This window comes from Trichosurus vulpecula, chromosome 2 (genome assembly GCF_011100635.1).
Source record: "Trichosurus vulpecula isolate mTriVul1 chromosome 2, mTriVul1.pri, whole genome shotgun sequence".
NCBI lineage: Eukaryota > Metazoa > Chordata > Mammalia > Diprotodontia > Phalangeridae > Trichosurus > Trichosurus vulpecula.
In genome coordinates this window covers 367,858,023-367,880,832 of record NC_050574.1, presented here as the reverse complement: position 1 = coordinate 367,880,832, position 22,810 = coordinate 367,858,023, and the positions used below count along the sequence as shown (strand labels likewise).

General features: G+C 34.8%; 1 protein-coding gene across 8 annotated transcripts in view; it reads left to right on the top strand.

The window, feature by feature from the left end:
* The window catches only part of CRYZL1 (crystallin zeta like 1), a 53,413-nt gene extending 30,668 nt beyond the window's left edge, over window positions 1-22,745 (top strand). For 3 of the 8 annotated variants that reach the window (XM_036744711.1, XM_036744713.1, XM_036744712.1), the window contains exons 5-14: window positions 2,295-2,339; window positions 3,619-3,687; window positions 5,036-5,169; window positions 6,509-6,620; window positions 9,707-9,727; window positions 10,187-10,285; window positions 12,417-12,538; window positions 13,608-13,713; window positions 22,010-22,055; window positions 22,573-22,745. In XM_036744711.1, the coding sequence (XP_036600606.1) occupies window positions 2,295-2,339; window positions 3,619-3,687; window positions 5,036-5,169; window positions 6,509-6,620; window positions 9,707-9,727; window positions 10,187-10,285; window positions 12,417-12,538; window positions 13,608-13,713; window positions 22,010-22,055; window positions 22,573-22,672 (854 nt within the window). In that variant the 3' untranslated portion in view covers window positions 22,673-22,745. Of the gene's footprint in view, window positions 1-2,294; window positions 2,340-3,618; window positions 3,688-5,035; window positions 5,170-6,508; window positions 6,621-9,706; window positions 9,728-10,186; window positions 10,286-12,416; window positions 12,539-13,607; window positions 13,714-22,005; window positions 22,056-22,572 lie in introns of all 8 variants that reach the window. The other 5 variants (XM_036744715.1, XM_036744718.1, XM_036744714.1 and 2 more) reach the window with 5 other exon arrangements.
* Window positions 22,746-22,810: the final 65 nt, after the last annotated feature.

Here is a 22,810-nt window from a genome sequence, read left to right as displayed (position 1 = left end):
ACCTTAATCCTTTCTCAGTGGAGAAGAGTGGATCCTAGCAATCCAGTTACTTCTGATCAGCAATTAAAGAGGAGCCTGCCTTTAGTTGGGTCTGTAACCTAATCATCTTCTGGGTCAGAGAAGGCCGAAACTAAGACTAGAGTTACTCTTATTTTAAAGGTTTGATTTCACCCTTCATCCATTTGCCTAGGAGAGCCTTTTTGTCCTCTACCCAAATGACTTTTCCTAGGATTTTTGAAAGGTCTTTAGGAGAAATACTATGTATTATTTTCAGTTTTACTAAAAAGAAGTTTTTTAATATGCTTCCATATTCTTCCTCCCTGTTCTGTATCAAAATTCTATATCATTCCCTATTCTCTCCAACTTCACTCCATTCTCTGACTAGATGGCTTCACATCACCATTTTCCCATTCTCCACTCTGCTGCCAAAGGGTTTGGCACTACGGGTGCCCATGCCCATGTCACCTACTCATTAAGGTCCTGAGACTCCCTCTTACCTTAAGGATCCAATATAAAGTCCTCTGTTGGTTATTTAAAGCCCTTAGGCCTGGCTCCTTCATACCTTTCCATTATTCCCCCTCCATAGAACTCTATGATCCAATGACACTGACTTGCTCTTCCTTCCATTAGACTTTCTATTTCCCCTCTTGGTGGTATTTTTGTATTGACATTTTTGCTCCTCTTTCCCGTAATATTCTCCCTGTACCATCTCTTGGTTTTCCCAGCTTCCTTAAAGATATAGATCAAATCCGACCTACTGTAGGGCGGATCTTCCACCCCCTCCCTTGTCTCCTACTCTGAGATGATATTCCATCTGCTCTGTGTCTTCTATGTACTTAGTTAATTAGGTGGTATCTCCCTCAGTGCTTAGTATAGTTCTTGACACATACATAGCTTAATAAAGGCTTGTTGACTGACCACAGGCTGTTCATTCTCTCTCTCTCTTATTCGTCTCTCCATATCCACTGGCTGTTTCCCTGCTGGTTCTGATGATGTCATTCTCCCTCTCAAAAGTCTTAAAAATGACTCTGTTCTGACCTAAATATCAACAAGCCTATCAATAAACATTTATTAAGCACCTATTATGTGCCAGGCACAGTGCTAAGTACAGGGATACAAATGTATAAAAGAAAGACAATCCCTGCCCACAAGAACCTTATAATGGAGGAACCCCACACACAAAAGGAAGCTGAAAAGAAAGGGGATGGGGGGAGGCAGCCGGGTGAGAAATGAGAAAGAAGATCAATGTCTGAGCTGAACTCTATCCTTAAATGGCAGTTTGGAGTTCCTGGCCCCACCCTTTAATCAGAGATGCAGAGGGTAGTGATGAGATCTTACCAAATGATGAGGTTATCCCAATATTGAGCTTCCTGGGGCATGATGGAGAAGTCAGTCTCCTTAACCTGTCTTCCACCTTTTCAGCCTTTACTTCATTTTCTTTTCTTTCATTCATTCTTTGTCAGTGGGACTGATGAATTCTCCATCCCCTTGATATAAAGTGTATCATCCTTGTTCCCTATGCCTAGAATCCCCTCCCAACCAGTCTTTGTTCAATTCCTACAGTCTTTTTAAACCTAATTCAAATATCACCTCCTCCAAAAATCTTCCCTGAACCCATTGAGTGATAAAGATTTTTTCCCTCCTTGTTACGTAACACTTTGTTTTATATAATTAGTTTGTAATACTGTGCATTGTAGCTATCTTTATTAGTGTCTCCAAGCCTTACTTAACTACAGCCCTTTGAGGGCTGAAACTCTTATCTAAGCTTTTAATCTCTTCCAGTGTCTTACAGTGTTGTGGGCACTGAAGTATTTAATAAATGTTTGTTGATTACCAGCCAGTTAACCAGGATTATGCAAATTAACTGATATAATAATAGAGGCATTTCTACTCTGACCTTAAATGTGACCTAGTTATGGTATTTACTTTCAGCACACATCTTGGCTACTGCCTACAGGCCGACCCTGAACTCTTGCTATCAAGTTTCAAAATGTTTAAATAGCTTCAGAACCTAAAAAGTAAAGCCTGCCTGTCAGGGTTTCTTTTGACCTACTTAAAACCAATCCATACCTATTGGCTTGGCCAGAAGACTACAAAGTAACTAAGGCCAGTAACATCTTGAAATTGTGCTATAAACTTGCCAGCCTTAACGTTTTTACTAAACTAGTTAGCTAATGTGTATAAACAAGAAATAGGTAAGATCTTAATGATCTGAATGACTTAGCAGGTGAAAAGTAATTATCACAGAACATTTACTATTATGTGTTAATATTTTTCATGTTGCTTTTCTGAAGTTGGAAGCAAAGTATCATTTTTTCATCCAGATGATGAAGTAGTAGGTGAGTTTCAGTTTATATTCCTATTTTTCCATTGTACTCCTAAAGTATTTTTCTAATTTTAAAAATTCAGTCTCAATTATTTATGCTATGGCAGGGATTGTAGTTTTTTTTTTAAGAAAAATACTTAAAAATACACATACTCCTGTATACTTAATCCCATCCCTGTCCTGACTAGGCCCTAGAGTGTGCAATGTGAAACCTAGTTGGGTATTGGCCGGCAAGCAAATTCAGATAATCCACTTGAAGATAACTGTGTTTACTATATTTAGAAGATCCATTTTGCAAACTGGAAATTGAGTAGTTTGGAGTTGTTTTTTTTCCCTTAACCCATCCACACAAAGCCTCTCACTGAAAAAATATTTACATAAGAAAATAAAAAATAATTTACATAAAATAAATTTAAATTTTGGTTTCTCATGTGGTAGAAAATGTGAGCACAAGCAATGATTTTTACAAATTTTTGCTGTATAACCTTTGAAGTTGCTATTTCTCAGTCCAAACAAGATGCAAAGTGGCAAGATATATTCCAAGTTCATTTTTTTAACAGCTGAAAAAGGATCATTGAATAAAATCTTACTGATTTTCCTCAAGTTTTTGCAGTATTACTTTTATGTTACCTTTTGTAATAGTGAAGTTTTGCTTTTTCTGTTTCCCAGTTATATTTTTAACTTCATTTTTGATGCTCTGATGTCATATTACTAGTGGCAGATTAGACTTCCAGTAGTGCCTACATTGGTGAAGGGCACAGGAAACCACAGAAAGGAAGAATGTTTTTAGAGCCCAGCTTAGCTACAGCAGAATATACCGTGTACATTGGCCTATTTGTATATTATCCAGGCTGCTGCCATGACATGGAGAAAAATGTCAGTAGATCTATTAGAATATGGCTGAGTTCTATAAAAGAATTATTCCTCTTCCCTTTTTCTTTTATTTCTTTCTTTGTTCTTACCCCATAGAAAGGCTGTACCCAACAGGAGTTTTGGGTTTGTTTTTTTAACCCACATACAAAAAGAAACCAGAAAAAATGAGGTGAAGAGAAATGGGGGGAGAGGAGAGGGCAGTGGCAATTCTAGAAAAGTAAAATAACCATTATTACCTTTTTTTTTTTAAGTAAAGCCTTCCTTGTAAATGATTTATAACCTCAACAGCAATTCTTCAGAACAAACATGAAACGCTTTGGCAGCAATTAATTTCTGCCAAACTTTCGTTTGAAAGAAAAATTATCATAATGAACATTAAATTTAGGTGTACTTTTCTGATTTAACTTTTTTTTTTTAAGGAATTTTGCCTTTGGATTCAGAAGAATCTGGTCTCTGTGAAATTGTTAGAATACATGAGCATTACCTGGGTATGTTACAATCCAGCCTTTTCTATGATCTTATTAATTTTATCTTCTCTCATATGTTATATGTTATTGTTACTCAATTTTTATTATATCTACCCAGTGGGTAGTAAAGAATGAAATATTATAATCCATGAAATGTATGTTGACTAAACTTTGTGAAAAGCCCTCTAAATTTTACTTTCTGGGACTACTGATTATTCATTTTAAATAATAACTTCCACTATTGACTTAAATGGAGCCATTGTGCTGTTGCATAAAGTGTGCTGGCTTTGTAGTCAGAGGATCTTGGGAAAGAGTTGTGTGTTAACCATTAGGTACTAGTGGGGCCCACCAGTTCCAAATTACAGTAAAAAAAGATATACTGGGCTTGGTTGTACGTCACCTTGGCTGCCATTCTCTTAACATTTCTCACCAGGTGGACAATAGATTGACATTTGATGAGGTGGTTGTTGATGTTTTTGGTATTATCTGAAAGAAATCTAAGAGGTTATCTCTTCCAAACCCTTTTTTGCTGCTTAAACCATTTTCTAAAATTAACTATCTTTCCTTTTTGGGCATTTTTTAGAAAAAAGTAACTACAACCCTCCTCAGTAGTTTGCTTGCAATATGCACACATAAATATTTAATATATTTTCACATATGTGCATGTACATTTGTCTGGATTGTAATTTCATTGGGAGGAGATGTGAGGCAGCTAAATGATGTAGTGTAAAGAATGCTGGACTTGGATTCAGGAAGACCTAAGTTCAAATACTGCCTCACATACTTACTACTGATTTATCTTGGTCAGGTCATTTAACCTCTCTCTGTCTTAGTTTCCTTGTTTGTAAAATAAGAGAACCAGATTTGATAGCCACCAAAGTCCTGTCGAGTTCTACATGGATGATTCTGTTAAACACCTTTCATCCATACAGATCAGCACTCATCTTTAATTTACAATCTTAGAAAATTGTCAGGGGCACAGAACTAGTATATATCGGAGGCACGACTAAAGTCTTCTTGACTCCAAGGCCAGCCATCTGTCTGTTCTGCTGCCTTATCTCAGTCTTTTCATGAAGCGTAAACTTTGTCGTAAAGAAACAAATGGTGATTATAATGATATCTTGCACATTGTAATATCAGAAACCTGTAAAGCATCTATCATTTTCCCCATTTTACAGAAGGTAAAACTGAGGTACAGTGAGATTTATATGTTAATCAAATCATAATCTACAATATGGGCCTACACTGCCTACTAAGAAAATTGGCTTGGCTTTGCTTTTTCTCTAAAATATTCAGTAGTAAGATATAATGTCAGACTCTAATAAAAATAACTTTTTTTGCTTTTCTCCTCTATTATTCTCTTCACAAGTACATAAACCAGAAAAGGTCACATGGGCTGAAGCGGCAGGAGTCATCCGTGATGGGATACGTTCCTACACAGCTCTGCATTTTCTTTCTCATCTCTCTCCTGGAAAATCAGTGCTCATAATGGATGGAGCAAGTGTGGGTACAATAATTCTGTTTTAGAATTAAAGTATGATAAAAACAAAGTAAACCAGGGAAACAAAAAACAGACTGCCCGGTATGCTGTCCTGGTCCTTATGCTAATGATGCTTTGTCTCTTCCACTGTCACACTTTGTGTTGGCATTGAGTGGCTTTCATCAGTCTATGAGATATGACCGGAAGCATGTGCTAGCTGTAACTTATTCTGAACCTCCTAAAGAAGTTCAAAAGAAAACAACCTAAATCAATGTGTTATAACTTTGATACTTATCTGTAGGCATAGCCCATGAGTACCTAAGGTTTACACTTGAGAGATTTTAACCTGTTTTCAAAGAAAGGCCAGAAAAAAGGCATCGTCTCCCCCTGCAGCTAAATTAAAAAGATAACTCTTCCATAAGTTTCACAACAGGTTTTCTCAGGTATTAATTTGTGAACTAAACTTCTGTCTTTAGTATTCTTATCTTGTCAGTAATACATCTAAATATACATCTAAAATATTATACCATTTACATTTTTTCTGCAATGTCTATAAAACTTAAGAGGTTATTAAAGGCACTTTAGTCTTAGGGCTAAACACTGGTCTGATAGGAATCCTTCATCACTGACTCACAGTTCTTTAAAACTGCAATAATAAAGTTCGCACTATGTTTATGTCAAGTGTTACTGGAAGGATATTACATCTTAAAATGCTTTGATCTTCAAAGAGAAGGGAGTCTCATAGCTACATATGTGTGTATTTACATATATATGTATATGTATAATAGAATTAGTTTAGAATATATTGCTAATGAGGCCAAAGGTCATAGGTTTATTCCTCTAAAAAGGTTTTTCTCGTTGCCATGGCCATAGACTTTATCCCTATGTCTTGCCAATTGTCTACAAAATATGTCTACTATTTCACTCAATGTCTAGCACAAGACCTGGGACATAAATGCTTACTAAGTTGAGTTGAACAAATACAAGAAAGTGAGAGTGAAAGAGCTTAGGTTTTAGCCACACCAAAAAAACAGCAAAAATATTTGCCATATTTGCCAGGAGTAAGAACATCTTGAATATAGGATACTAAATAATATATACCAGAAAATTGTTCTCTTTTATTATCACCATCTTGAAAGAATATAACTCCCTTTCTTTGTCATAGACTTTAGGAATTCCACAAATCGAATTAGTTGTGCTCTCAGGTACATTCATCATGGTCTTGAATTCATATGTGTATGTAAGTTAATGTAAAAAAGTATATATATATATATATACATATATATGTGTGTGTGTGTGTGTATACACACACACACACATATAAAAAACATACACATGTTTATGTATTTCCTCTGTACACAGGCATTGGGTACAATAGCTATTCAGTTAGCGCACCACAGAGGGGCCAAAGTTATTTCAACAGCATACAATCTTGAAGATAAACAGTACCTTGAAAGACTTAGGCCTGCAATAGGTAAGTTATATTTCTTAATATATTCCTAATGCAAAGTTTTGAAGATAAAGTATATTGTACAGTTTTAATTTTTACTATAAATAAAAAATAAAACATTTCAAACCAAAGTAAATATTTTTAAAATAAAAAAAAATTTCTGTGCTAAATTAGTTTATTTAAATTAATTTTAAGCTGCTTTTTATGTTCCATATCACATTTTTGTCTCTCTGTTCAGGCTTTTCAATGAAGTGAACTTTGAAATATTTAGAAAGGCTTTAAAGCCTTTCTTACTTCATTCAGCTAGTTTGTTTCTACAACACTTGTTTCCTGATTTTTCTTTTTTCTTAAATTTTATTTAAGAATTTTATTCTTAAATTCTGTATGTGATTGCCTGAGATAGGTATATGATCCTCTTCAATTTAGTTTGACAGAGTTTTCTTGTTTGCTGGACAGGGAGAGGTGGGGGGGTGGGGCGGGTAGGGAGCAGATGGTAGAATGGAGATACACTTTTGAAAAGCCTTAACATGCTTGAACAGTCATGAGGATGGAAAGGAGCATCATAAAGGAAAGGGAGATGGAAAGGAAATAGTAAAAGAGGAAAAGGAAAGGTAGAGAAGGCGTGGAAAAGAATAATAGGTACCAAGGGGTTCAGTTTGAAAAAAGAAAAGAAGATGAAGCTGAGAAAGGAGAAAGCATTAAAAAGGAGAAAAGAGAAGATAACAGTTGCCAAGTAGAGCAGCTTCTTGCTACCCCATTTACATTCTTGTCAGGCCACTCTGTAAGTTCTGCATCACTAGGGGAATTGCGTGCCCTTTGTCCACGTTGACTGTGCTGCTGTGTGTTACTGCCACCGCCATAATTGGGCTAGGTTCTTGAGGGGTTACATCATAGTGGTGCAGCTTCTACCTCTGCTACCACTAAGACAAAATAAATAGAAGAAGCAGCAAGAAAAAAGTGAGTAAAAACAAAATAAGAAGAAACATTTCCCTTGGATTTCTTCCCAGTCCACTTCTTTCTCTGGCCAGTACATTCTTCTCTGCACTTAAACCTCTACCTCTATCCCTAAATACACTTCATTTCGAAGAGGCTAGTTACTGTACCTGAAGAGGTGATCTTTCACTGTCCCAGCCTTGCAGAATAAAATTAGTGAAGGACCCTTCCACAATCCTGATAAGTAATCTTTAGGACACAATAGCACTAAAGTGCTTATCTGCCAGTATTGCTTGATATTTGGTATGTTCATAGGGTGTAACAGTTGTGGTCACTTATCTCCTGAGCTCAGTTTGGAAAACATCATAGGCAAGAGTAGGCAAAGTTGGGTTACAAGCCCACCGTTGTATCAATATATTTACGTTTTTGCAGTAGAAAAGGGAAAAACACAAGACAATTCCAAACTATCTCAGTACTACCTACATATAAACATTTGTAAGAATTTCCAATTAGTCAGCAAGCATTTGCTGAGATTCTACTATGTCTCAACCAGGACTAAGCATGAATGATAAAAAGAAAAATAAAATTCATTAAGCACCTACTATGTGCCAGGCACTGTGCTCTAAGCACTGGTACAAAGAAAGGCAAAGGACAGCTCCTGTTCTCAAGGAGCTCATATCGAATGGGAGAAACATCCTGTGAAAAAGCCTGAAGCCGACAGATGGAATTTTTTTTCTGGGGGGAGCAGCAAGAAAAAAAAATTGTTTAACTGAACTGAGGAGTCCATGAAAAGGAGTCATGTATAAATAAGCCTACGTAGGTAGGTTGAAGGCACCTACTATGTAGCTGGGAAAGGCTTTAAATATCAGAGGAGTTCATGATGGATTTTAGCAATAATGGGAAACTGTTGTGACCTATTGAACATGAAGGTAATATGATCAAACCTCTGTTTGAGGAATTGCACTTTGACAGCTTTGTAAGAGAATGGATTCCAGAAGGGAAAGACTTGAGGCAGGAAGAAGAATTAGAAATTCATTCACTTGTACAGTTAAAAGATGAGGAGGGCCTAAACTAGAGTTGTGGCCATGTGAGCAGAAAGAAGGGGAAGGATTTAAGAGATGTTTCAGAAGTAGAACTGATAAGACTTGGCAACTGAATGGGTATGTGGAGTGGAGGGTAAAAAGTCCAAGATGACTCTGAGATTGCAAACCTGGGCAACTGGAAGGACAGTCATGACCTTGAAGAAAGTTAGGGAATTCATCAAGAGCATTGAATTTTAGGGAAAAGATAATGCATTCTCTTTTGAATTTTAGATGACTATAAAAGCACATCTGTTTTGAAGTATAGGTATTTGGTAATGTGGGACTGAAGTTTAGGCAAGACACCAGGGCTGAATATGTAGATATGGAAGTGATAAGACCTAATGAAGTCACCAAGAGAAAAAATAGAGAGGGTTTGGGACTGAGTCTTAGGATAAACACACAATTAGCAGGTGGGATGATGATCAAGTAAATAGAGAGCCAAGAGGAAAAAGTGTCAAAAAACCCAGAGAGAAGAAAATATCTGGGAGGAAACAGTGGTCTTCATTGTCAATTCATTCATTGTCCTGCAGAGGAAATAGAGAGGAATGCTGATTGAAAAAAGGCCATCATGTTTGGCAATTGAGATTGTTGCGAGATGTGATGCATTATTCTACCTCCTTCCTTTTATTGGAGAAGTTCAGAGAAGATGTGGAGAGGCTTTGAGTGGGCAGTGTTGCATGTGCTGTCAGACACAGTCAATGTGTCCATTTGTTTTATGAAATTATGGCTTTTTAGAAAAAAAATCTTTGTTACAAAGGAAGGATTGATGAGCAGAGGCAAGGATATATTTGAAACTTAATGTGATACAAAAACAAAAGGTATCGATAAAACTTCAGATAAGGAGAATTACAATTTCTTCATGTGTTCAGACTGATAATTGAAAGGTTTTTGCCATCTTTGGTAAGAGAGAGTATTGGTACCCTTTTTGTATACTATTGTGAGAAATTTTTAAAAATTCTGTAGTTTTCATTAATACAGTACCTAAAAATAATCATTTGTTGGGTTTGATTTGGTTTAAGTTTTACTACTCGAGTGCTAAAATTATCATGTTCTTTTTCTATATCCTCATTTTGGGGGATGCCTATGTTTGAGAAGGACTAAAACAACCCTTGGTAGGTAAGTACTGTCCTGCCTACATCTGTTTGGTTCTATTAAGGGTAAAAAGTATCCATTATACCTAAACAAATAGTGACCTGAAGCCAAGATTGAAATTTCATAGTCGTCTTTCACATGAATCAAGTGATTTATTTGTGTAGTTTATATTTGTAGATAGATTTGTAGATCCGTCATTTTTAGTAATTCATGCCCAATAAGGACTTGGTCCTTTACATCTATGTTTTCTGAATTTGAGCTGTCAAATTTACCATTTCTTTCTTGAACTAGTTCCTTAAAATTTTGTCCGATTAAAACTATAATTTTGCTTTGTATTTTTTCTTTTTTAATTTATCATTCACTTAACATATTTTGGAGGACAGAATTTTTATTCTCTTTTTTATAGTCTTCCAACCCCAATCTATGGTGAGTATGTTTTGATAGAGAATATTGTGTAATTGTCTAATTTTCTGTCCTTTATAGTTCGAGTGATAGATGTGTCTAATGGAAAAGTTGATGTTGCTGAAAGCTGTTTGGAAGAAACAGGTGGCATAGGAGTAGATATTGTCCTAGATGCTGGAGGTTTGTAATAACGAAGAAATATGCTAAATAAATAGCACTTGTAGTTCTTTCGTTGGTTGAATTTCAAAGATGCCCTTTTTAAAAATATCTGTGATGGTCAAATGTGGGCTCTTAGGATAATGTACAAGAACAAGAAATAATTAAGAAATTCATTAATTGAGGGCATTCTTTTGTCAATTTAAAGAACTCATTTATTTAAACTAATATCTCCTTTGTTACCAGTAAGTCTGCTGGTAAATGTTTAACAACTGTGGCTCTCGGGGGGGGGGGGGGATGTTTATGCATAACACATTTTTATGATTAATCTGCATTACTAACATATTCTCCATCACTTTATTAAGTCTAACAAGTCAGCAAAACAACAAATAAAGCCCTGATGTATAGCATTTTCTGATTTCCAGGTTATTAATGCTCACACTGAAAACTGAGTAATTGGCTCTTGTAAGCTAGTTCAGGCTGGCTCCAGCACATATATCTGTTATTACTTTCATTTGCGAAAGTTAGAGAAACTTGAATCTCACAAATGATTATGAATTACATTGTTTTTTTTTTTCTTATTTCAGAATATGACTGCTCTGGTATTTGTATTTAAATAGACTAATATTTCTCAGGAAGCTAATAAAAGATTACTCTTCACAAGAAAACTCTAAACAGGACCATAATTAATAAACTTACTAAGGTTTGTCCCAGGTTTTATGGACATTAGCCCAAGTTATTAGTTAGACTGTATCACTGTGGTGTCAGACACTTGATAATTCCAAGAAAGGACGGGCTGAGACCTTTTCCTTCCACCCTCTACATACCAGGCTGTAGAGGAATACAGCTGCCTCCATTTCTTGGGCATTTTTATTAGCATCAAGAAATACCCTCAGGTCTGGTGTTGGTCATTACAAACTGGCCAGAGGGTTGTAAAGGAAGGAGCATGAACTTGAGTAGGTTCAGAATGACAGACATTCAGTGAACATATATTAAGTACATTACCAGGTTAAGCACAAAAACTGAAATGAAGCAATCCCTGCAATAATGTAGCTTACATTCTACAAATTTTCTACAAATAGAATATGTACATGACTCAAGGATTATATTTGTTCCTTTTTCACTTATTTGGCTGTAACAAGCAATCATTTATTCAGAAAAATATTTACTGGCCAACCACTTTCATGTAGGTGCTCAAGTTAGTTGTTGTTACACAAAGAATAATTTAGCTATTATACTCTGTCTAAAGAACAACCAGGTAATACTTTTAGTATTTTTACCCATAGCTTAAAAGGTTACTCTTGGTATCATTGAATGAGGAAGACAATGATTTTAAAACTTAGGAAAAATGACTTCATTTTTGTTTATATTCCACCTTTTATGGAAATTATAACTCAGAGCATTTTTGAAAGTTGAAGTATATGTATACATTTTTCCCCTGATCAAGTTAATGAAAAAGAATTCTTTCATTTGGAAACTTAAATGACAGTTTCAGAAAAGGAAATTGGGTTAGAAGTTTTGAGTTCCCGCTACTAAAAGTTTAAGACTCTGTGTTATTATGATTGCTGTGAACATCTGTAGTTTCAGACATGCAGACTGCACCAAACCAAATTAAATATAATTGGGAAATATTTAACAAAATGAATAGGAATACAATTAAATGTTGGTAATGTTACATTTTAAAACTAAGTCCATACATGGCCCACAAGAATCCTTATGTACAACTTAGTGGCCCCATTTCTATTTGAGTTTGACACCACTGCTGTTACAGAATATGGGTTCAGCATTTAAAAGTGCAGCTTTTTTTTTAACTGATTTCTTAAAGCTATCTGTCATGTTAAGCTTTATGGTTAAATTACCACAGTAAATTATTTGTCATTATACCTGGCCTACTTTTCAAATGTGTATAGATTTTCACATTTAAGTTCATTTATGTTTAGAATTAGTTATTCAGTTTACAATTTTAATGTACAGTTTTTATACAGAAAATTTAATTTTAAAGTTTCAGAACACAAAATGCATCATGTCTTTTTTTCTGAATTGAAAATCTTCATTATTGCTATGTGTTAAAAACAGAAATAAAACAATTTTTGAGAAATAAATGATTATGTGCAAATAAATATTGAATGCTTTTTTTTTCCTATTCCCTTGTAAGTGAGATTGTATAGTAAAGATGAGGAGCCTACTTTAAAATTACAACTACTACCACACAAGCATGATATCATCACACTTCTTGGTGTTGGAGGCCACTGGGTAACCACAGAAGAAAATCTTCAGGTAATAAATATCACAAACTCTAGCAATACCTTTATCAGGGATATTTAATTAGTAAAGAACAATATCCTGAGAAGTTCAGATTAATTGCTAGGTCTTAGGAAATGTGTTTTATTTTCTTAAAAAGTCTAAATTCTAGAATATTTTTAAAAGAAATGTAGTTTTATCACTTTCAACTAGATTTGGTACCCAGGACTAAATGAAATGTGACAGTGTTACCTAATAAAAATTTTAAATTACTTGGATAAGAATTTGTAATTAGTATAACAATGATTTGGAAATATTGACTTCTGAAGGAACTGGTTTCTTAAGAATATTTTTTTCTGCTAAGTAATTTAGACATTTTCTCCAGGAAACCTTATTTATACTGTCAGCTTATTTAACTTAATATTTATGCAATACAAAGGCAAACTTTAGCTTTACTCCATTCAATTATCACCAATCCCTAATGCAAATGAAACTAATAAGTGTTTTATACATGTCTATACCAGTCTTTCACACTGAGCAGGTTGATCTTTGAAACTATTCCTATAAGCTAATAAAATTTTGTCAGAGGAGAGTTGGCAACCTTTTTGTAATATTATGCCATTCTAATGTTGTTGTTCAATAGTGTCTGATTCTTTGTGACCTTGGCAAAGATATTGGAGTGCTTTGCCATTTCCTTTTCCAGTGAATTAAGACAGACAGAAGTTAAATGACTTGCCCAGGGTCATACAGCTAGTGAATGTCTGAGGCCAGATTTGAACTCAGGTATTCCTGACTCCAGGCCAGGTGCTCTACACGGAGCCACCTAGTTACTTACCTCTTAATGTAGGAAATGGCAAATTATTTTAATATTCTTGGATTTAATGGTATGGGATGGGGGGAGAACACACACATTTTTTTCCTCTTGTATCTTCCGTTATCAAAAGGTACATGCCAGTTGCTTTTGATTGGGACATTGTTTTGTAACTGTCACAAATACAAAAACATGCAAATTTTAACTTTTTAAATATACTTGATCAAGAAATTAATCAGCTCTCCATTGATCGACTCAGAATGATTTAATTAATATTTCTATGTTTTATTAAAGTTGGATCCTCCAGACAGCCACTGCCTTTTCCTTAAGGGAGCCACAGTTTCTTTCCTCAATGATGAAGTTTGGAATTTGTCAAACATGCAACAAGGAAAGTATCTTTATATCCTTTTTCAATGAATTGAGACTCTAACGTAAAATGTTTTGGGAAAGCTACATTGTGAGAAAAATGATTTTCTTAACAGTACAAGCATATCACATGTAATTTTGCCTCAACCTAGGCTGCCATTCATACACTATAACCAGATTAGGTTGTAATCTCACTTGTCCTATTGCCCATTCACAGCATTGTTTCTGTGGACCAAATTCATTTCCATTCAATATTTACAAATACATAAAAAGCACTGGTACCATAGCCTTTTGTAATGTTGTTCTACCTTCAGGGAACTTAGTTTCTGTAGTTGGACACAACATGGACGTATATGGGGTACAGCACTAGCAGTTGAGGGGAAAGGTGTCAAGAAAGAGCATCTGAACTGAATTTTGAAGGAAATGAGGGACTTTTAAGCACAAGGGAGGAAGGTTTGCATTCCAGACCTAGGGGACAGCATGTATGCAAGCAAGCAGATGGGAAATAAAATGTCTTGTAGGATGAACGACACAGACAGTTTGGGTAGACCAAAGATTGAACGAAAGGGGATAAAGTGTAGTAAGCCTACAGAGATAATTTAGGCTGGGAAGGCCTTTGAATGCTATCTACAGGAGTTTGGATTAGAACATAAAAAATAGAGAAGCACTAGAGTTCATTGATCAGGAAAATGACTTGGTCACACCTTTGCTCTTAAAAATACCACTTTGGCAGTTGGGTGGAGAATGGATGGGAGAAGAGAAAACCTTGTGACAAGAAAACCAATTAGGAAACTATTGCAATATTCTATGTAGGAAGTGAAGAAGGCCAGAATTAGGATGACTGCCCTGTGAGTGAAGGGAAGGGGTTATATTTGAGAGATGTTGTGAAGAAGAATTAACTAGACTTGGCACTTTATTGGTTATGTGAAGGAAAGTAGAGTGTGAAGGAACCTGGGTAACTGGAAGAACAATGGTTCAGTTGATACAGATAGGGATGTTTGGAACAGGGTTTGTGGAAAAGAATGAAAGCAGTGAAACCAGTGAAATTATATATCCTTGAAATATGAAAAAAAGGCTATATATATTCATTTATAACCTATCCTAACTACCTAAGTACAGTGAAAAGCTGATTTCATAACTTAAAAACATTGAAGTTCATTTTAAAATGTTTATATAGAATCTTAGAACGATTAACTAAAGAAAATCTACCTTTGTTGACATAACAGACTCCTCCTGTCTGTTTTTGTAAAATGAAATTAATTTTAAAATATCACTGAGTTCAGAAAATAAATTTTATTAATTTAACTTTTTGAGCTCACCTTTTCAACTCTTCAAAACCTTTATTTTCAGCAACACAATGACGAACAATAGAAGAATGGCTAAATAATAGTATAATTATCAGATGAAATGCTGCTATTGAAATGACAATTACATAGCCTGTATTAACACATGAAAATTTAAAATGACATAATACCAAGTGAAAAAAAAGCAGAAAATGAAAATCTATACAAAGTTATTCCGCTTTGTAAAAATATATACATTATTTATACATTAGGGATTAACAGTAAAAATAAAGCAATGAAAACTGATTAATGTTCACTAGAGTCAGGTTGTTGGGCTTTTTCCCATAAAGTTGCTCAAGATCCTAATCTTTTTTAAGAGCTTTTTTTAAACCATGATTCAAGCTTCTGTCTTTCCACAAGTAGATTATTTTCCTCATACAAGCCTTAAATATACATTTTCCTACTATTTTAGCATTTTACAGTTTACAAAGCATTTTCCTCATCATAATTCTTATAGGTAGATAGAAAAATATTAGTAATATTACAAATAGAGAAACTATTGGTCAGAAAGGTTGTAGAAAGTGATATACAATTACTGAATATCAGTACCAATAATTCAAACAAATACAAAGCATTTTCCTCATCATAATTCTTATAGGTAGATAGAAAAATATTAGTAATATTACAAATAGAGAAACTATTGGTCAGAAAGGTTGTAGAAAGTGATATACAATTACTGAATATCAGTACCAATAATTCAAACTCAGATCCACTATGTCACGATGCTTTTCCTATCAACAGAATTTTCATTCCTCTATTAATACCTGAAAGTAAGTGGTTAGTTGTTGATTTTTTTCTTTAATGTAGACTATTAAAGCTTAAAACTGGAACACCCTATATATCTAATGCCACTTTCTGATCCTCTAAAAGTAATAAATTGTGTGAATCTGAATACAAGCCAGACATTTTCCCCAGCAACTGCTTTGTAAAACACCTCAGTGCGGCTTAACCAGTGCAATTTTGCAATGTGTACCCACATTTTTTTTCTGACAAAGATAAATTTTATGGATGTAGCCTCTATTTAGGGATGAAATAGGTATGGACGGATACATACTGTTTTGTATTATATAACAGAATTGGATTATTTTTTCTTGTTAACTTATAACTTTTAAATGTTGTTTTGGAGCATTACTTTGTTTGCAGAGGGCTACCTCTTCAGCAGGACAACTCAACAAACATTTGTTAATCTCCTATGATCAAAACACTCTGTTGGACACTCAAAATAATGAAGACAAAAATTAAAATGCCATTGAGCCGTTGGAGCTTACATTCTGCTGGGTAGATGTAGCACTTACACAGATAAGTAAATGCTACGTAAACCAAGGAGGCAAAACTGACACATGATTGGACAAAAAAAGCTTTTATCAGTCTATTGTACTATATTTCTCCCTATAAACAGCTAAAAACTATAAAGCAAAACAGAGTGGGGAAGGAGTGTATGTGTGGCGGGGGAGGGGGAGAGCAGGACAGGATCCCTGTCTTGTTGCTTTTACTTCCTCCCAATCCTTGGCCCTTTTCATTCTGTTTCCCACCACATCCACATCACTCTCCAAAGTTCCCAATGATCTCTTAGTTACCAAATCCATTGGCCTTTTCACAATCTTTATCTTTTGACAACTTTGCAGCATTCCTCCTGAATACTTTGTCTTTTGTGGTTTTCATAACTCCTGGTCCTCCTACTTGTCTGACTGCTTATTATCAGTCTCCTTTGCTCGGTTGTCCTCTATATCCCAAGTTTCTGTCTTATATTCTCTTTCTATAGTCTTTCTCTTGATATTTTCCTTAGTGTTCTTGGGTTCATTTCTATGCAGATGGCTTCCATCTATGGATCCATCACTAAACCGTATCCTGGATTCCAGGCCTACATTACTCATTACTCCTTATTGGACATTTTCAACTCTGTGTCCTATGAACATCTCAAATTCAGCATATCCAAAACAGAATCAAATCTTCCAAAACCCAGCTCTCTTCTGAACTTTCTTATTTCTGTCAAAAGTACTACCATCTTTGCAATCTCCCAGGTTCCACAACTACAGTCAACCTTCACCCCTCTTCACATTCAGTTGCTAAGTCTTATTGATTTTAATTAAGTCCACAGTATCTCAATCCATCTCCTTCTTTCCATTCAATCTTAACCGTTTTTGTGTGTATCATGAACCCCTTTGGCATTCTTGTGAAGCCAATGAAACCATTTCCAGAATGATGTTTTAAAATGCATAAAATAAATACTAGGATTAACAAAGAAAACCAATTGTATTTAAATGAAGATGTAGTTTTTTCCAATCCAGGTTCCCTGAAATCTATCTATACACTCCAGGTTACAAATCCCTCTTCTACTCATAACAAAAACTCCTAGTTCAAGCTCTCGTTGTCTGTTGCATGGAGCCTCCTAATTGGTTTCACTGCCTCAAGTCTTTCCTCTCTTCCAGTCCACTCTCCATACTTCTGCCAAAGCAATCTTCCTAAAGCACACTTCTGACCAGATCCCTTCTCTGCTCAAAGGACTCCAATGACAATATATTACATCAGATACAAGCTCTTCTCTTTGGCATTCAGTGACCTTTACTATCTTTCCAGGCTTATAAGATTACTCCCTTTTACAAGCCATCCAGTTGTTATTTACATATAATATTCCATTTCTTATCTCCCTGCCTTTGCACTGGTTATCATCCGTTCCTGGAATATGCTCCTTCCTACCTCTTAGACCTCTTAACTTCTTTATAGGTCAGCTAAAGTACCACATACCACGTGAAATCTTACCTGATGTGACTAGCTTATGGTGCTTCTCCCAACAATTACTTTGTATTTATTTATACATGTTGTTTTCCCTCACAGAATAGGTAGGAACTATTTGATTTTTTGCCTTTGTGTCCTCAGTTGTCTTAAGGTGTTTAATAAAATGTTTGTTGATTGATTGAATGATTGAAATAAAGTTATACATTCCTTATTTTTGTATTGTAGTACAGATTGTAAAATGCTAATGAATCTTTTAATCATTAAATTTTTATTTTTTATTTTTATTTTTGTATCTCTTCATACCTCCCTACCAAGCAAGGCATTCCTCTTATATAGAAGAAGCAGTTCAAGAAAATGAACCAACACCTCAGCTGTATATGCTATGTATGCAACATATGCAACAGTATATATAATGTTTCACACCCATATTTCCCATCCTCTACAAAGAAGAGAAAGAGGTTAATTTTCTCATCTTTTCTCTGGGCCCACCTTGGTCATTCCAATCATAGTGTTTGGTTTCATTCTTGTTTTTTCCAGTTACATTTTTGTAGTAATTCTGTATCTTATTTTACTGTTTATGCTTTCTTTATTGCATCAGTTCATATCAGTATTCCCATGCTTCTCTTAACTCTTCATATTTGTTGATTTTAATGCATAGTTGAATCATTCCCTTGCGTTCAAGCACCATAATTTGTTAGTCATTCCTCAGTTGATGGGCAACTACTTTGTAGCATTTCTTTGCTGCTACCAAAAAGTTGCTATGAATATTTGATGTGTATGGGGCCTTTTTTTTTCCTGTCTTTGACCTCCTTGACCTTTATTCCTAGCTTCTGGGTCGGTCCAAAGGTGTAAACATTTTATACACTTATGAAGCAAAATTCCAAATTCCTTTCCAGCATAGTTGGATCACTGACTGCATAGCTCCACTAACAGACGATTAGTGTGCCTGAACTGCTAAGTTATTTTTATGTTATATATATTACTAAATACTCTTGAGGAAAGTAAAGTTTTGTTATATAATTGTCTGCACACCATGTAACCCAAAATATAACTCTTCACATAAGGAAGAAGTAAGAAATAAGCATTACATTTGATTAAAAGTCTTATAGTCCTTTATCATGAGCAACATGTTATTGCTAAAATTATTCAATACTAATAAATTACAGAGATGTGTTAATGTGCCTTGGAAAACTTCTCTGAATTCTGTGTATTCTGCAGGACTACTTAGAGCCTTGTCCATTGGTAAATTAAACAACTGGTGTCATCCATTCTCCGTCTTAAAATAATTCTAGGGAATCCTGTCTATTGGAGGTTATACATATCTCTATATTGGAAAGTTTTGGAGTCTTGATAAAGAACCTTGTTATCAATGGTTATTGTTGTGTAACCACAGATGCCATTCCTAATACTATAGTCCTTGGCCTACTTGTGCTAAATAAATAGAGTATAGTCTGAGATTTAAACACCATGATGAGACATTCAGCAATCAGCCAACAAGCATTCATCAGGTGTGTGGTATGTGCCAGGCACTGTGCTATCTAATTGAGCTCCAGAAAAAAAAAATGAAATACCCCCTGCCCTTGGGGAGCTTACATTCAATTGAAGGAAAACAACTTTTTATTAAATAAGTAAATGTAAATGATACTAGAAAAATGGGGGAGAGGGAACTAGCAACTGATCCTAAAAGATCAGGAAGGTAATCACATAGAAGGTGACACTTGAACAGAATTTTGAAAGAAAACAGGGTTTTTTAGAGATGGAGATAAGGAAAATGAATATTCCAAGCAGAGAAATAGATGTAGTATCATCTTAAATTCAATTTACTAAACGTTAAATGCCTACTATGTGCCAAGTGCTGGGGATACAAAAAGAAGCAAAAGACAGCCCCTGCCCTCATGGAGTTTACAATTTAATGAGGGAGGCAACACGCAAACAAATATATTACAAAGCAAGCTATATACAGGATAAATGGGAAATAATAGAGGGAAGACAGTGGAATTAAGAGGGGTTGGAAAATGAGGAACAATAGCAAGAATGTCAAGTTTGACTGGAGTCTTATAATCTGTGGGGAGGGGAATAATTTATAAGATTGATAATGTAGGTTTAGGGCAGGTTGTAGGTTGTGAAGGGTTTTAAGTGTCAAACAGAGGAGCTTATATTAGATTTTTAGAATCAATAGAGAGCCATTGGAATTAATATTCAGTTGGGGAGTAATATGGGTCAGACATACACTTCAGAAAAATTATTTTGGTAACAGTGTGAAGGATGGGTGGAAGAGGGAAAAAACTTTAGGCTGCAAGACCAATTAGTCTATGATATTAGTCCAGAGGAAAAGTGTTGAAGACCTATGTCGTCCATATGAGTAAGAAAAGGGAATAGATCTGAGAGATATTGTGGAACTACAAGTTTTGGCAACTGATTTGACATTTGGGGTAAGCTTGAGTGAAGGATAATTCCAAGGTTGCAAACCTGAATGACTAGGAGGATGGAAGTACTCTCAACAACAAATCAACACATTAACCATGAATGTCTCATTTGTCAGCCTCCCTGTTGTCAGTTTTCTGAAGTAATGTAAAGATTCATCACTGTTTTGATCAGAGTTCTGAAGTCTTTAAAAATTGTTTTATTTTATATCATTGTTGTCATAATGTAAATTTATTTTCCTGGTTCTGTTCATTTCCCTCTACATCAGTTCACACAGTTCTTCCAAGGTTTCTCCAAATCCATTTTGCTTCTTATTTCTTAATATTCCATTATGTTATTATATCATAATTTATTTAGCAATATCCCACTGATGAGCATACATTGTTTCCATTATTTGTGAAAACAAAAAGTACTTCTATAAATACCTTTGTGAAAATGAATCCTTTCCCTTTGTCTTTGACTTTTTTGTGTATATGCCTAATAGTGGTATAAATAATTGCCATTTTACTGTTTTGCCATCTTTGATAATATGATAGTTACAAGGTGGAACAATTTGCACATCTTATTAGTGACCAAGAGCATTTTTGCATATTATTGTTGTGAGCATGGCATTCTTCTTTTGAAAACTGCCTTGAAACACATCTTGACCTTATCTCTTTTTATCGCTTTACTATATTAGATCAGACTTTTGTCAGATAAATTCACTGCAAATATTTTTCTCCCAGTTAGCTGTTTTGCATTGAATTCTGAAGCTGAAATAGCATGTTCCTGCCTGTTTCAGATTTTCTAAACATCCATCACTGCTACTTCACAATTATCTCTCAACACTTTGCCATTAAAAGTTTTCTTTCAGGGACATCATTATTTCAGTGTGACTAAATATGTACTTAGAACTTCTCATAGTAGCTCAAGTCATTACACCAGTTGATGAATGGTAAAAGTATATGAACAGACTTTTAGAGGAATCCAAACTATCAGTAGCCATATGAAAAAAATGCTCCCAATCACTAATATTTAGGGAAATGCAAATTTAAGCAACTGTGAGGTTCCACTATTTATCCATCAGATTGACAATGTTGACAAAAAGGGAAAATGACAAATGTTGGAAGGCCTAAGGACAAAAGGCACATTAATTCACTGTTGGTGTAGGTATGAATTGGTCTAGCCATTCTGGAAAGCAATTTAGAACTATACCCAAGAAGTTGATCTAGCAAGGTCAGTAGAATTGATGGGTGAAATCTGTTGTGGTTACCCATCATTTGGGAAGTTACTAAACAGATTATGGCACGTGACTCTAAGGTCATATAAAATTACTAAAAGGAAGGTTTCAGAAAAACCTGACTTGTGTGAATTAATGCAGACTAAAGTAAACAGAACAAGGAGAACAGTTTTTACGGTAATAATCATGTAAAAATAAACAGCTTTGAAAAATTTAAAAATTATGATCACCAGAATGACCAACCATGACTCTGAAGGATAGATGATAATTAAGAGCTAAATATGCAAAGAGAGAGACATTTTTGAACTTGGTCAATATGAGAAATTGTTTTGTTTGTACATATTTGGTACCATGGTTTTGTTTTTCTTTGTTTTCCCCATTAGGGGTAAGCAGTGGAAATTTTACTAAATTAAATGCTTGTTAATTGAATACATTGTATACACACATATATATGTATTTTAAAAGTTGCTCCAAGCTTAAGAAAAAAAGTTTGAGAACAAAGCTAAAAAGACAAGTCAAGCATCTGTTATGTTTTAATTATTGAATGGTTTCTTCTAATATCCTGCCCATCATTTGCATATTGCTAACTTAACAGACCTTTCAGGTACGCATCTTAAAAGATGTAATGGAGAAGCTGTCAACTGGTGTTTTCAGGTAAGATGTGTAAATAAAACATTTGAATACTTCCATTCTTCAGATGATTGCCTTTTGAATAATTTTAAATTTTCATGGGATGTTTTGGGGCTTAACACTGAAATTATTGCTACATAAGCTAAACAGTTCATTTGGTAAATATTGTTTTTTATTCTTTAAAATAATGACTTGTAGTGGTCCGCAAACCAGGGTCTATCTCCACCTTGCTCTCTCAGTTCAAAAATACACAAGGGCAGAGTAAGGCAAAGTGGGAGTGGGGATATCACCCAGTTTGAAGAATTTTTTTTTTAAACATTGGCAGAAGACTGAGCAGATGAAATAGGCTTTTGCCCTCTTGAGATTTGAACCTTGTCACTCTTATCAAAATCTAAAAGTTAAATTTTTGCCCCCATGCAAGTTTGGCTGTATTTCTTAAAATCATGGGTTAAATTGATATCAGTATTAGACTGTAACCTTATTAATGTTCTTTATGTTTGTACTTAAACCAGACACTTCTAATGAATTCATTCTTCTTTAGACCTCTTTTAGATGAACCTGTTCCACCATATGATGCCAAAGTTTCCATGGAAATTGTTCAGAAAAATCAAACAAGAAAAAAACAAGTTATCCAGTTTTGAAGCAGTATTTCCTGCTAAGACAAGAAGCTCAAAGCTATATGGTGTATTCAAAAAGTAAATTATTGTGCAAACATTCTATGCATTTTTAGATGTTATTTAACATTTTTAAGACACCTTCCCACCCTCAGTATATTTTGG